Source organism: Panthera tigris, chromosome E2, assembly GCF_018350195.1.
Source record: "Panthera tigris isolate Pti1 chromosome E2, P.tigris_Pti1_mat1.1, whole genome shotgun sequence".
NCBI lineage: Eukaryota > Metazoa > Chordata > Mammalia > Carnivora > Felidae > Panthera > Panthera tigris.
Window position 1 is genome coordinate 43,229,947 of NC_056674.1, and position 14,063 is coordinate 43,244,009.

Genomic DNA, 14,063 nt, shown 5'->3' on the forward strand with positions numbered 1-14,063 from the left:
CTGGCAGTCAGTTCTTAGAAGAGAGCTCTTGGGATCACCTTCCCTCCAGCTTGTCTAGACTGAAATTTAAAAAAAAAAAAAAGTTTTTTAAAAATTATTAGTTTGAAGTAATCTCTACATCCAACGTGGGGCTCAAACTCATGACCCTGAGATCAAGAGTTGGATGCTGTATGACTGAGACAGCCTGGCACCCCTGGCCTGAAATTTTCGATAAGGGAAGAAGATAGCAATGCCACAGACATTCACTGTCATCTGCATGTCTCTTGATCTCTGATTCATACGTGACCTGGCCTTGACACTTCTCTGACACTTTCCTGTATAACTTCTTGATCTTTCTTTGAAGTCCTTTGCAATTACTGTGCAAATTAACACTTTATAATGTGTTGAATATGTTGTTTTTTCCTTTGCCATTTCACTTCTGTATATCTGACTCACCTAAAGAGAGGCATATGAGGACAGGGCCCAGGACCTGTAAAACCTTCCTTGCTCTCTCGCTCAGTAGATCCTGGAACAGCACTCAGGGAACATTGCTTTCACGCAGGAATGAAACTGTCAGCCATGTGTTCTCAACCAGGACTAGGCCTCAGAATCCTTTGGAGGAGGGAGTATGTTAAGCTGAAACTTTTTTATTTTTATTTAAAAAAAAATTTTTTTTTAACATTTATTTATTTTTGAGACAGAGACAGAGCATGAACGGGGGAGGGTCAGAGAGAGGGAGACACAGAATCCGAAACAGGCTCCAGGCTCTGAGCTGTCAGCACAGAGCCCGACGCGGGGCTCGAACTCACGGACCGTGAGATCATGACCTGAGCCGAAGTCGGCTGCCTAACCGACTGAGCCACCCAGGCGCCCCAAGCTGAAACTTTTTTAAAAATTGAAAAGATTTTCTAGTTTTACCAAGAAATTGACATACATCACTGTATGCGCCTAATGCACAGGTCTGTAACAGAGTTAATTAGTATGAGCAGTTGTGGGGCGCCTGGGTGGCGCAGTCGGTTAAGCGTCCGACTTCAGCCAGGTCACGATCTCGCGGTCCGTGAGTTCGAGCCCCGAGTCAGGCTCTGGGCTGATGGCTCGGAGCCTGGAGCCTGTTTCGGATTCTGTGTCTCCCTCTCTCTCTGCCCCTCCCCCGTTCATGCTCTGTCTCTCTCTGTCCCAAAAATAAATTAAAAAAAAAAGTTGAAAAAAAAAATAAAAAAAAAAATAGTATGAGCAGTTGTGGTGGTTTTTCCAGAAGTGTTTGTGTTTTCCTCTCTGCAGATCCTCAGCACTCTTGTTAAAGGGACTCGCAGACCTGTGACCTGCAAGATTCGCATCCTGCCCTCGGTAAGGATGACGTGTTACATTTCAAGGTCCATTTTTTCAAAGGATGTTGTTTTGGGAGGAGGTGAATGGTTCTCGAGGACAGTTGACTTAGGTTGGAGGAGGGAGTGGGGCTGAGCTCACTTTTGGAGCTGGCAGCTATTCGCTGGGTAGCTTCTCTAACCACCCTGGACTGTCCTCTTCCCCAGCTGGAAGATACCCTGAGCCTTGTGAAGCGGATAGAAAGGACTGGCATTGCTGCCGTTGCAGTTCATGGGAGGTGAGTGGTTCCCTATCTAGTGACTGACTTGCAGTCCTCAACCATCGTAACAATCCTTTGTCAGACCCTAGGTGACAGCCAACTTTTCCTCTACATATGCAGCCTGCCTCTGCCTAGCTCTTTGACATCTTTTGAGTCCTGAGGGCAGCTAAACCCTTCATGGGTGGGCATTTTTCTTTGTTTCATTCACTGAACACCTACTGGTGGTAGACACTACACTGAGTTTAGAGACAGAGAAGGAGAGGAAGATTGAGTTTAAAGACACAAGAGGAAGGGGAAACGCCTCTACCCTCAGGATGTGTAAATGGTAGAGATTGAGTGATAGGTTCACAGTTGTACTGTGCAGCCAGGAAGTGGTGGAATTAGAACTCTGACTCTGAATCTCATTTGCTTTCCACTACATTGAGCAATAGCTTCTCCCCCAGATGACCCCATGCAGATGGCTCTGCTTTTAATGGCATTGTCTCTTTTGTCTGCCCTTCTTGGACTGCCAGCTGTCACAGTGACTACTTTAAACAGCTCTTGTATCTGTAGCTAATATGCTGTCTTCTGGGAGCTGAGGTGTTGCTAAAGGCTACTTTTGGTTTCCCAGTTAGACTTGTTCCGTGTGTCCATGATGTACATTTTTTTTGGTAAAGTTTACTTATTTTGAGTCAGGGAGAGCACATAAAAGAATGCGAGTGAGAGAAGGGCAGAGAGAGGGAGAGAAAGAATCCCAAGCAGGCTCTGTGCCGTCAATGCAGAGCCTGATGAACCGTGAGATCATGACCTGAGGTGAAATCAAGAGTTGGACACTTAACCGGCTGAGCCACCCAGGCACCCCTATGATGTAGTTTTGTACAGAATCCCAGGTCAACAGACTTTGGCCAGAGTGACCTCTCTTCTCTGAGTGATGTTCCTTTTGGGTTCAGGGTTCTTATAGGAACAGCCCACTTTTTGCTGGATGTGTCTATGACAGCATTTTCAGAGAAAATGTTAACTCCCAACATGTGTAAGAGAAAAGGAGAGCTGTGTGGGCTGAAGCCAGTAGGGGGCGGGGAAAGGCTACACACGTGTACATGCAAGCTCCTCCCTGTGGCAGCAGGCTCTAGGCTCAGACTGCCTGGTTTGGGCTCCCATTTCTGCTGCTTGTTGGCTGTATGTCCTTGGATAAATCACTTAACCTCTCTGAGTACCACATTTTTCATTTGGAAATTAAGATAGTTTCTGCTTTATAAGGTTGTCTTGAGGCTTTTATGAGGTTGGGAATATATAGCCTTGGCACAGTGCCTGGCATATGGTGTTCTCTGAATAAATACAGCTATTCCTTTTTACCAGTAGTTGGAAACACCAGGAAGACAGATTCGGGTGAGTTTAAAGAGGGGCTTTCTGGCCATCAAAGCTGTTGAGGATGGGTTCTGGGCTGAAACGGGCTGCTGGGGTGTGGGGAGGTAGAGGTGAGGATGGGTTGACAGGGCCTTCTGAGGCTTTTGTTGAGCCTCCTGACCCTTTTATTGAGGAGCATACCAGAGGAGATGCACGCAGACAAGACCTGAGCAAGGGCTGTCTGGTTGACCATCTCTCTTGCTTGTTCCTGAGCATAGCTTAGATCAGGCTCCACTTCAGCATCTCTAAGACTCATTCACTCATACACAAGAACCTCTTGCAGTTGACCTTGGAAGGAGAGGGCTTAGGTTGTGGTCCTACCTCTCCAGGGCTTGTTGTGACAGCTATGATCTGTGGCCTGTCCTGCCTGCTGGGTCTGCCCTGTGCCAGGTGCCTCTCCCCAGGATCAGCTGCCCAACTCAGCCTCAGCATAGGCAGCTGTGTGGGAGTGGCCAGTCTGAGGGCAGCAGCTGTTCCCAGTCTCGTGGGGAGGGCAGCACCGGGACAGTAGGGGCAGCATTCTTATAGCACTGTCCCTCATCTCTGGCACAGGTGAAGGGAAGCCAAGGAAAGGCAGTGTGACCTCGGGAGCCAGGCCACCCACACCAGCCCTGTGCAGCCACGCCTCACCTGCAGGCCTGCAAGGGCTGGACTTGCCTTCTCAGCAGGGACTTCTGCTGCTCCTGCCCCTTACAACAGAGGTCATGGAGAGCCATCCTCTGCAGCCTAGAACCCTGTCCTTCATGGCCACATGGCCTTCCTGAGGTTCAGTAGGGAGGATGGTAGGGTTTGGCTAAGGTAAACCTTAGTTTGAACTGTGATATGGCCTCAGCCCTCAGCCCATCCTTTTTTCTTTATCTCCAAGAAAGCGGGAAGAAAGACCTCAGCACCCTGTAAGCTGTGAAGCCATCAGAGCCATTGCTGAAACCCTCTCCATTCCTGTCATAGCCAAGTAAGCCTCTCTTCTTCATCGTTTACTTTTTTGTGCTCCACCTCACTCAGAGAAGTTTGAGCTGGCATACAAAAAATGGAATGAGCTAGCATTAAAAAATGACCTAAGGGAAAAGGAGAAAAGGGTAGTACAAAAAAATGAGGTTGGACATGAAGCTGAAAAGTACCTATTGTGTCCACTAGCCTCTGGTGAGTGGCCGATGTAGGTGTGGAGTAGGCAGGGTCCCAGGGCATTTTGATAGATGGGTTGAGGGTAGGAGTGTTCAGGAGACAGGGAGAGCAAGAAAGCGGCCTCTGAAGCAGACCCAAGGCAAAAGTGATGTCACACCCAGAGTTAGGTGTGCAGGGTGTAGGGTGAGTAGTCCCAAGCCAGAGCATACAGACGTATGGCTCAGGGGGCATAAGGCAGGTCACAGTCCAAAGCCAGACAAGCATTCTGGGCAGCCATAGGACCAGGGGATGAGACTGACAGTTCTGAGGTACCAGTGACCAGCCCAGAGGCTTAGCAGTAAGACAGTGTCCAGTTGTCATTGGGGCGCTGGCCATGTGGGCCAGTCCAGTGCAGCCTTGTACCTTAGGATGGCATAGAGCCTGATGGCAAGATGGGAACACAAATTCTAAAGCCCCGAAGTCCTGACAAAGGGCATGCCTGCCTGGTAGGAAGGAGGGAGCGAGTTAAGGTTGGGGGTGGTAGCCAGGCTTGGTTGTTCCCAGGCCAGGAGTTTTAGGGCTGGCATGGAGAGGGTAGGATACTCAAGACCCTGGATCCTGTTGCTGCTGCTGCCACCTGAGGGTCTTCCCCACCATACATATAAGGCTGTGCCTGGATTGAGGCTGCCACCTGGCCCCCAATGGAACAGATGCAAATGGAGCAGTTTCCAAGGGGGCCCTTGGGGCCTTGGGGTGGCAGGAAGGGAAATTGCAACCAAACTGGGCCTCCTTCCTTCCTCTCATGATCACCACTGTGTCTGTGGTTTTTGACCCATCTGTTAGTAGGTATATAGGTGCTCCAGGCTGGGGATCTTTCTGTGATCCCAGCATCCACTTAACAGACCTATGTCTTCAGATTTGGGCTGGCTTTAGCCACTGTTTAGGATGAGGAGGAGGGAAGGAAGGTAAAATCTCTGAGACACCTGTTAAGTGCCAGGCCTGGTTCAGGCTGTTTCACTGTGTTATCTCACTTGGTGTTTCTGACCCCATAGTGGGGTGTGTGTTATAACCTCCAGTCTCCCAAAGTACTCACAGCTGAAGGATTTGGTCAAAGCCACATGGTTAATGAGTAGCAGATCTGGGAGTTGCTTTTTTCTGAAGATGCTAGTATGAGGATACCCCTCACTCCCCTGTTGCCTTTCAGCGGAGGATCTCATGACCACATCCAAGAATATTTGGACATAGAGGACTTTCGACAAGCCACAGCAGCCTCTTCTGTGATGGTGGCCCGAGCCGCCATGTGGAACCCATCCATCTTCCTCAAGGAGGGTCTGCGACCCCTGGAGGAGGTCATGCAGAAGTACATCCGATATGTACGTCTATGCACTTTTTCAAAAGAAACATTTTTCACTGTCTGCCCCATTCCTGCAGAAGGTGCCTTGGGTGAGCCCCCAGCCCCCAGCAGCCATTGTTGTCCCTCTCCTTCTCTTTGTAGTTCTTATAATGTAGCATTGGGTCTCCCTGGTTTCAATGTGAAGAGAGGATGCTGGGGCAACCCCTACCATCACCTCCTTCTAAAGCTTTCTAGGCAATGAGGTCCTATCAAGGACCCTGGGATTCAGGATGCTGCTAAGGCCCCAAACATGTGAATCTTTCTCTCTCACATCCTCCACACACATATACACGCATGCACAACGACAATGGGATCTGTGTCACTGAAGACACTCATGCCAGTGGTTGGTGCCTGAACAGCTACAGCTAAGAAAAGCCATTGTAACTATTGTTGAGGATTGATTATCTGTATAGAGACTTTGCATCTTGTCATGCGTCAGAATCACTTCTAAAACTATTCTCTTGCTGGGGTGCCTGGCTGGCTCAGTTGGTGGAGCATGTGGCTGGTGATCTTGAGGTCGTGAGTTCAAGCCCCACACTGGGTGTAGAGTTGACTTATTTGAAATAAAATAAAACTCTTCTCTTGCTCATTCCCAGAACGCTTTAACCTCTGACTTAGGGAATAGCCTAACTTTAACCCTCTCCTTAGGGACTAGCTTTTTCCTCTCACTGAGAGCTTGATTGTAGTGCCAGAAACATTTCCCTCTAAAGGAATTTTAAAAAATTCTTTTTAATTTTTTTTTTTTTTTTTTTTTTTTTTTTTACTTTTGAGAGAGAGAGCATGAGCAGGGGAGGGGCAGAGAGAGAGGGAGACACAGAATCCAAAGCAGACTCCAGGTCCTGAGCTGTCAGCACAGAGACCAACGTGGGCTTTGAACTCATGAACCACAAGATCATGACCTGAGCCTAAGTCAGATGCTCAACCGACTGAGCCATCCAGATGCCCCATCCCTCTAAAGGAATTTTTTGACCAGTTCACCTGCCCTGTCCCTTTGGTACAATCCTGGAATTGTGTGAGTCTCTGTGATTAGCTGTACATGTCTGCAGGCAGAGAGACAGTCGGTAGACTTCTAATTCATCAGTGCACTGGGCCTGAGCAGAGAGTCTAGCCCTCATCCTCTTCGATACTGGGAGTTGCACCCTCCTAGGAGGGTCAGGAGCTTCTCAGATCCTCAGACTGCCCATGCCCCCTTCAGGCCATGGCCATGCCTTTGGCTCTGTGGCTGCCATGGCATGTGGGTATCCCTGGGACTGTGCAAGCTGGGTATGGTAGGAGGCCCTGAGGCTTCTAACTGCCCAAAGATGGGCAGTTTCTGTCCCTAGAGCCTCCCCAGCTTGATACTACAGCCCTCATCCCCTGGGTTCCAGGTGTCCTGTTGGGCAGGTTTGTGACCACCAGGCCATCCAGTACCCTGAGTCAGCTAGAGACCTTGCCTTAGCCTAGGTCGCCTATCTAGCTCTTCCACCTGAGTAGCAAGTCTGTAGCAGAGAAGATACATTCAGCTGTGCTGAGCTTGCTCACTGGGTAAAAGGTGATGTTGTCATTCTTGCTCAGTCCATCCTTTGGCAGCTTCTCAAGAGCTGTAGTCCTGAAGGAGGGGAGTGGCTTTCAAGCTTAGGCAGGGCTGCTGCTGGTCTAGTCAGGTGCCTTCTGACAAGCTGGATCAAGGCCTTGCCACCGGCTGGGGCTTTACCAACGTATGTCTGCTTTGTCCTCAGCATGTCACGGTACCTTCCAGGTTACTGAAGATACAGGCCTAGGTGGAGAGATTAGAAGAGTGTAGGGGGCGAAGGGTGGGAGGGTGTTCTAGAGACTGGGGCACCCTCCACTCACTGCTTTTCTGTCTGCCCAGCTAGGCAGGCTTCTACTGGGTATCCCTGTGCAGTCAGCTTGCTTCCCGAGGCTGCATTTCTCAGTCTGTGGAGTAGGGGTAACAACTGCACCTCACGCTTGTGAAGCTCAGTGAAGTGACAAGTAACATGTGAACACGACTGGCACATTGTGCTGTGCCTTACCCATGGCTGGGGAGATTGGAGACAGGCTGTTGTCCCATCCAAGTACTAACCAGGCCTGACCCTGCTTAGCTTCCGAGATCAGATGAGATCGGGCGCGTTCAGGGTGGTATGGCCGTAGACTGGAGACAGGCTGTTCTACACTGTGTTTAGAAATAGAAGAATCTCACCCCTGTCCTGGTGCTGTTCCTGTCACACCAGATTTTGACTTGCTCCTCCTCCCTGCCCTGGAATGGCAGCAGGTCCTCTGTGGTAGCCTATGGTGGCTGAAGCAGGAAGGGGTCCCCACACATCTGGACTTCTGTCAGGCTGTTCAGTAGAATATGCTCCTGACCCTCAGCTATGACTCTTGAGCGTTGTGCCACTAACAGGAGGAGTAAATGGCCAGGATGGAGGTGGCTTTTCTTATGAGGTCACACTACCTCATCTGCAAGCATACCTCTGATGCCCTCTTGGAGGCCCTTTCCCTGCCATAGCTCAGGCCTCAGAACCTGTCTGGGCAGCAAGTAGGCTCATGTTGGTTCTTCCCTCAGGCTGTGCAGTATGAAAACCACTACACCAACACCAAGTATTGCTTGTGCCAGATGCTACGAGAACAGTTGGAGTCGCCCCAGGGAAGGTTGCTCCATGCCGCCCAGTCTTCTCAGGAAATTTGGTGAGAGAGGCAATGGCTGCCCATAATTACTTGCAGACGTTGCCCAGACTTGACTATGAGCCCTAGTTGACTATCAGGGGACCAGGGATACAGCTTCTGGAGGTGGATGTACTGGAGTGGGGTGGTGATGCAGTTTTGCCTCACAGAATAGGATACTTAAGAAACCTTTGGAAATTTCCATCTCTGGACTGATCTCACGGCAGAATTTTGGGAACTAGAGTGCCAGTAGGTTGGAGGAATCTGGGGACTGGGCTTGGGAATTCCTGGGGAGGAAGGGACTTTCCCAGTAACAGATCTGTCACACACCAGGCCATCAAGACCCAATGGTCAGAATTGAGCCCCTGGCCTGAGCCTGTGCCCACACCCCATCACTTTGCAGTCTGGGAGGCTACCCCATGGGCCTCTACATTTGATATAGCTCCAGTTCAGGTGGTTGACCTTTGGGGCCCCTCACAACGTGGCCTAGTACCTGTTCCTTTGGCTCCATATTTACCTATTTCCCCAGGCCCACACCTGTACTCAAACTGGGTCTTCTGCCTGAATGCTCTCTCCTCCTCATGTTGGCTGTCTGCTTCCTCCTTCCTCAAAGAAACTTTTCTTTTTTAATTAAAAAAATTTTTTTTAACGTTTATTATTTTTGAGAAAGAGAGACAGAGCATGAGCAGGGGAGGAGCAGAGAGAGAGGGAGACACAGAATCTGAAGCAGGCTCCAGGCTTCAAGCTGTCAGCACGGAGCCCGATGTGTGGCTTGAACCCATGAAGTGTGAGATCATGACCTGAGCTGAAAGTCGGACACTTAACTGACTGAGCCACCCAGGTGCCCCATCAAAGAAACTTTTCTAAACCATGCTTGTGCCCAGGCACCCATCCTCACAAATACCCTCTGGTCCTCAAGATGCTTCCTAGCAGGGAAAAGAGTTGCCAGAAGGGTCTTCCCAACCCTGTGCTTGTGGTGTTGGTTCAGTCCCTATCCCACATAGCTTAACCAGGGTTGACTCAGGTGTCTAATGAGCTCAAGAGAAAGAGTATAATTTTGTAGCTCTTGATGGTACCTCAGTTTAGTCTAGGCCTAACTGCTTGTGGCCGGGGCAGGAAGTGGGGAACCACTTAGTGGTCGTGGCCTCTGTCTCTTTCTCCCTTGGGTCCACATGAGGATGAGGCTGTGCATAAGCCAGGCGCTTGTTCAGTGTAGGTCAGTTCACTCACTGTTGGCTAGGGTCACTTGCATGTGTTTTCTTCTTTGGAAGAGAGGCTGGGCTTAGGTGGTAGAGGTGACCTTTACAGCCTTTTCCACCCACCCCAGCTTGTCTTCCAGTGTCCACCCCCAGAGGCTCACATTCACTCTTTGCCAGTCCAGGCTGATCCCAGGGGTAGGTAGGAGGCACCCCCTGATGGCTAGATCTCAGTGGTGTTTTCATATATATGTGGGGCGGCGGTGGGGAGGAGGGGCATTTCTCAATGGCAAGGCCCTGGGCTCCTGCAGTAGTTTCCTAGATGTTGATTCCACTAAAGGATTTACACTGCGTTGCTTATCCCTCCACAGTGAGGCCTTTGGCCTTGGTGCCTTTTACGAGGAGATGACACAAGAGCTGAATGCCCGGCGGGCTGAGTTCTTAGCCAGGACCCCAGAGGCAGCGGGGGAACCAGCTGAAGACACCTCTGGTATCATTAAGATGGCTGTCAAGTTTGACCGGTAGGTCCGCAGCTTGGCCTCAGCTTGGCTGGGGCCAGTGCCCTCAGCTGGCTGCTGTACATGGTTAATGCTAAGCTTAGGGACTACAAGTCTTCTGGGTTTGGATACTCGTTCTCATTTTTCAGTGTCCCAGAGATGGCATTTTGAGGAACACGGCCCCTGAAAAAGCCCAGGCAGCACTGTCAGGGGTGTGCATGTTGTCTCAAGTGTGACTAAACACCTTTTCTTTGATCCACCCCCTCCCACAACTTGGGATGGAGAACTTGTCTCCTGTTCTTGAAAGCCTATGCTATTCCCCTGGCCCTGAGCATCTAGCTGCCTCCAAGGCAGTGGTACCCTCGCCCTCATCTGGCTTTGCAACCCCTGCTCATACCTACTGCCCCTTACTCACTGCCCCATACCAGCCCTGTGGTTCCCTCTTTAGGCAGAAGTAGCCTCAAGATGACTATTCCTTCAGAGTGTGACTCAGCTTGGAGTAAGGTCCTCATCCTTGTCTTCTGCCATCTGGGATCTGAGCCTTTCTCAGGTCCCCGGGCCTATACTGGGAGCCAGTCTTGTCTGGCAAGGGCTTGGGAGGACGGAGTGTGGGCATAGTTGGTCAGTCATATCTGGGGAGAACTCCTGGTGGGAAGTTGGAACATAGTGCCTCCCACTCTGTCACCCTATCACCGACTGGCTCTGACTCTGGAAATAAGAGTACACTGTGCCCAAGGCAGAAACAGATCATCTTGATACTCAGGGGACATGATAAGGGTGGGTAGTAAGCTAGATCCGAGACTGCTGTGTGGCCATCTATATTCCCAACCACCACCCACTCCCTCCTGTCTTGTTTTTTGTTTTTTGTTTTTTTTTTATTTTTTTTTTAACGTTTTATTTATTTTTGAGACAGAGAGAGACCGAGCATGAACGGGGGAGGGGCAGAGAGAGAGGGAGACAGAATCGGAAGCAGGCTCCAGGCTCTGAGCCATCAGCCCAGAGCCCGACACGGGGCTCGAACTCACGGACTGCGAGATTGTGACCTGAGCTGAAGTCGGCCGCTTAACCGACTGAGCCACCCAGGCGCCCCAGTCCTCCTGTCTTGTTTTAAGAGGCAAACTGGACCTTCCTTTTTGGCTTTTGAAGGCTGTTTTCCAGGCTAGAGTTCAGAGTGCCGGGATTTCACATCCTATCGCAATTCCTCAAGCATGCTGAAGCCCATCTTCCTTTTAGGCAGAACCCAGGCCCCACCCCACTGGTGGAACAGAAATGGGAGCTCAGGGGAATAAGTACAGAATTCTTGAGGCAGAAGCCTGATGGTGATGGTGGGTGAGCCCTGACTCCTTCCTCTCCTTTCCCCAGGAGAGCATACTCACCCCAGATCACCCCCAAGATGTGCCTGCTGGAGTGGTGCCGGAGGGAGAAGTTGGCGCAGCCTGTGTATGACACGGTGAGGTCCTGCACCTGGCCCTAGAGTGCTCCCATGGCCGATGTCATCACCCCCAACACACTCATAGCCTGTACCCTGAACTCAAGACTACTTGGCTGGAGCCTGGCTTTGTCTTCCGTGGGCTTGCAATATGCGATGGTTGCTGGTGGCCGGACCAGTTGCTGATATGATAGCCCCTTCTCTGTGTCAGTGGGCCTGTTGTCTAATTCTGGCCACTTTCATAACACTGAACTTGAGGCCTATGTAAGGGGTTGCTTGGGCCAGTCCCTGCCAGTGGTGTTGCTTAGACAAGGGAGACTTCTCTGGAAAGGGCCTATTGGCTTACTTAGGAAGAATGCTCAAACCTAAAAGTTAGACATGTTTTTGGACCAGGCCTTAGCCACTGGGGCACAGAATTGGGCCCCAGACTTGAGGCCCCTTGGTGGAAACTTTAAGACAGTCTTGCTTCACCTCCTCTGGTCCCCATGGCCATGTCTTATTTAAGCTGCACTGTCTCTTCTGGACTGACCTTCTGACCTCTAAACTTGCACCTTCTGGGACTTGTGTCCCCCTCTCCCAGAGTGAGTTTTCCAAAGCGAATCTGACTTCTGCCTCCCTGCTCAAGTCCTCATCCTCTCCCCAGTGCCTTTGGGATCAAGCTCCAGCACCTCAACACAGAGCACAGGGCCCCCCACATGCCTTTCTGCTTCATGTCTCATCCACTCTGCTCTCTGTCCAGCCACATCATCTGGTCACTCTGCCAAGTGTACCTTCTCTGCTACATCCTTGCCCCCTCTTACCCCTTTGCCATCTGTTGAACTCCTCCTCATTTTGGGTGACCTAGCCCATCCAGATGTCAGTAGAAGCAGGATCCATAGTCACGAGCAGCTAAGGGCTCTGACGGCCCTTTGCTTAGGTCCCTGATTGAACTCCTGAAATGCTGGAATGTCGTTACCTGTTTGTGTATCTGTCTTTCTTCCCTGGAAGATGCCCAGGCACTTCTGCTAGGGAGGAGCATGTGATACAAGTAGCCTTCATTTAACTTAGGTGGGAAGTACTTCCTTTATCTGCCTTCCTTGTGATCCTGGCAGGTGAGCCCCAGGGCTCATTCCTCTTGTCCCCATGTAGCCATCCCTGTTGCCTTTGCTCTCTTTGCACCAGGTTCAGCGCCCCCTGGATCGCCTCTTCTGCTCTGTTGTGACTGTTGCTGAGCAAAAGTACCAGTCCACCTTGTGGTGAGTTTCCTCATCAGTGGGCTTGGGGCTTGGGATGAGGGGCCTGTACCCAACACTGATGTAAGAGGGTTTGGGGAGGATGGTGTACCTGGGCAGTGGCATCCCTGGGTAATGACCCCTTCCTCAGTTTTGTCAGAATCTTTGTCAAGGGTGTGTAGAGTCAGGCCTTTCCAGCCTCTAGTCCTGGAGCCAGCCTGCCTGTCTATCTGCCTTATTGTCCCATACCTCATCTGCCCAGGGACAAGTCTAAGAAATTGGCAGAGCAGGCTGCGGCCATCGTCTGTCTGCGGAGCCGGGGCCTCCCTGAAGGTCGGCTGGGTGAAGAGAGCCCCTCCTTGCACAAGCGCAAGCGGGAAGCCCCTGACCAAGATCCTGGGGGTCCCAGAGCTCAGGAGTCAGCAGTGCCTGGGAAGCTGTGCAAGAAGCCCTTTGTGGCCTTGGGAAGTGGTGAAGAGAGCCCCCTGGAAGGCTGGTGACCATTGTCCCTACCTTGGCCATCCTCCCTAGGGGCCTGGCCGTAAGTTGGCTGTGGGTGCAAAGCATGAACCTGATGCCATTGGACAAATTGCTGACTGTTCCTGGCAGGAGTTAAGAGGTCCTGGCCTGGTCCATCAGCCTGAACCAAAGGGTTCCTAGGGTGCACATCTTCCTTGGTGGATCTGAGTAACAGGGCCAAGTTCCTAGTGACCTCAGTATTTTCTTTGAAAACAGGAACTTTTTAGGTGGCACCTCCTCAACTTGACATTGGTACAGTGCAATAAAGACACCTCTACCCTTACCCATGGCTACTTGCTTCAGCCCTGGGCATTGTCACACACAGACTCATGGCCTGGCATAATTATTTCACTCCCACCCTCTGTGCAGAGCTAGAGCTTCCAACAGCATATCCCCTACCCATCCTTATGGATCTGGTTGGAAGTAGGGGGTTGGGTGTATCCTTTAATGCTCATTGGACTTGGGCTGAGCCAGAAAGGCCCAAGAAGCCCATTCTACTGATGGCAAACCTGAGGTACTGCCCATCAACTGACTTTCTTGATGACAGGTGCTATAGAATCTGGGGAACAGCTAGGGTATCTGGTACCCTAGTGAGGGACCAGCTCAGATACGTTGGGCAGGTCCTGGGTCTGACCCCCAGCTGGCTGGAGTTCAGACCTGCTGAGGTGTCTGCTCTGGGTAGGGGACACTGAGAACACAGGTTGCTGATGCCAGCAGTTTGGGTCCCTTAAAATTGTCCACCCACGCCGCTGCTTGCCCCCAGCCCCCACTATCCCACTTGGGCCGGAAGGAAGTGGCAGATTCTCTTTAATTTCCTCTTGGCAGTGAGAAGCAAACAAACGGCTACCACATCTCATGGGGCCTCCCCCTCTTACTGGGAGGGGCGTTCTGACCAAAGGTCCCTGCCCTGCACCACCCCCGCTTCCTCCACTGTAAACACACTACTTCTCCTCCCTTTTTCCAAGTGCTGTAGGGAGGGGCATTCCCCTCTAGGCCAAGGCCATGTTTCTCCCATGTCTCTAGGGTCAGGCCCCTATGCCAGCCAGCAGCCACTGGCCCTGGTGGCCTGGGATCAGGCGGCGATGCCTCTGTTTCAGTCCTGGAGCTGCACCTGTCTGCACACTTGT

General features: G+C 51.2%; 1 protein-coding gene across 6 annotated transcripts in view; it reads left to right on the plus strand.

The window, feature by feature from the left end:
• The window catches only part of DUS2 (dihydrouridine synthase 2), a 55,188-nt gene extending 41,969 nt beyond the window's left edge, over window positions 1–13,219 (plus strand). For all 6 annotated transcript variants that reach the window (XM_042969252.1, XM_042969251.1, XM_007090328.3 and 3 more), the window contains 9 exons: window positions 1,261–1,326; window positions 1,512–1,582; window positions 3,813–3,899; window positions 5,253–5,421; window positions 7,987–8,108; window positions 9,652–9,801; window positions 11,140–11,227; window positions 12,368–12,441; window positions 12,680–13,219. In XM_042969252.1, the coding sequence (XP_042825186.1) occupies window positions 1,261–1,326; window positions 1,512–1,582; window positions 3,813–3,899; window positions 5,253–5,421; window positions 7,987–8,108; window positions 9,652–9,801; window positions 11,140–11,227; window positions 12,368–12,441; window positions 12,680–12,917 (1,065 nt within the window). In that variant the 3' untranslated portion in view covers window positions 12,918–13,219. The remainder of the gene's footprint in view (window positions 1–1,260; window positions 1,327–1,511; window positions 1,583–3,812; window positions 3,900–5,252; window positions 5,422–7,986; window positions 8,109–9,651; window positions 9,802–11,139; window positions 11,228–12,367; window positions 12,442–12,679) is intronic.
• Window positions 13,220–14,063: the final 844 nt, after the last annotated feature.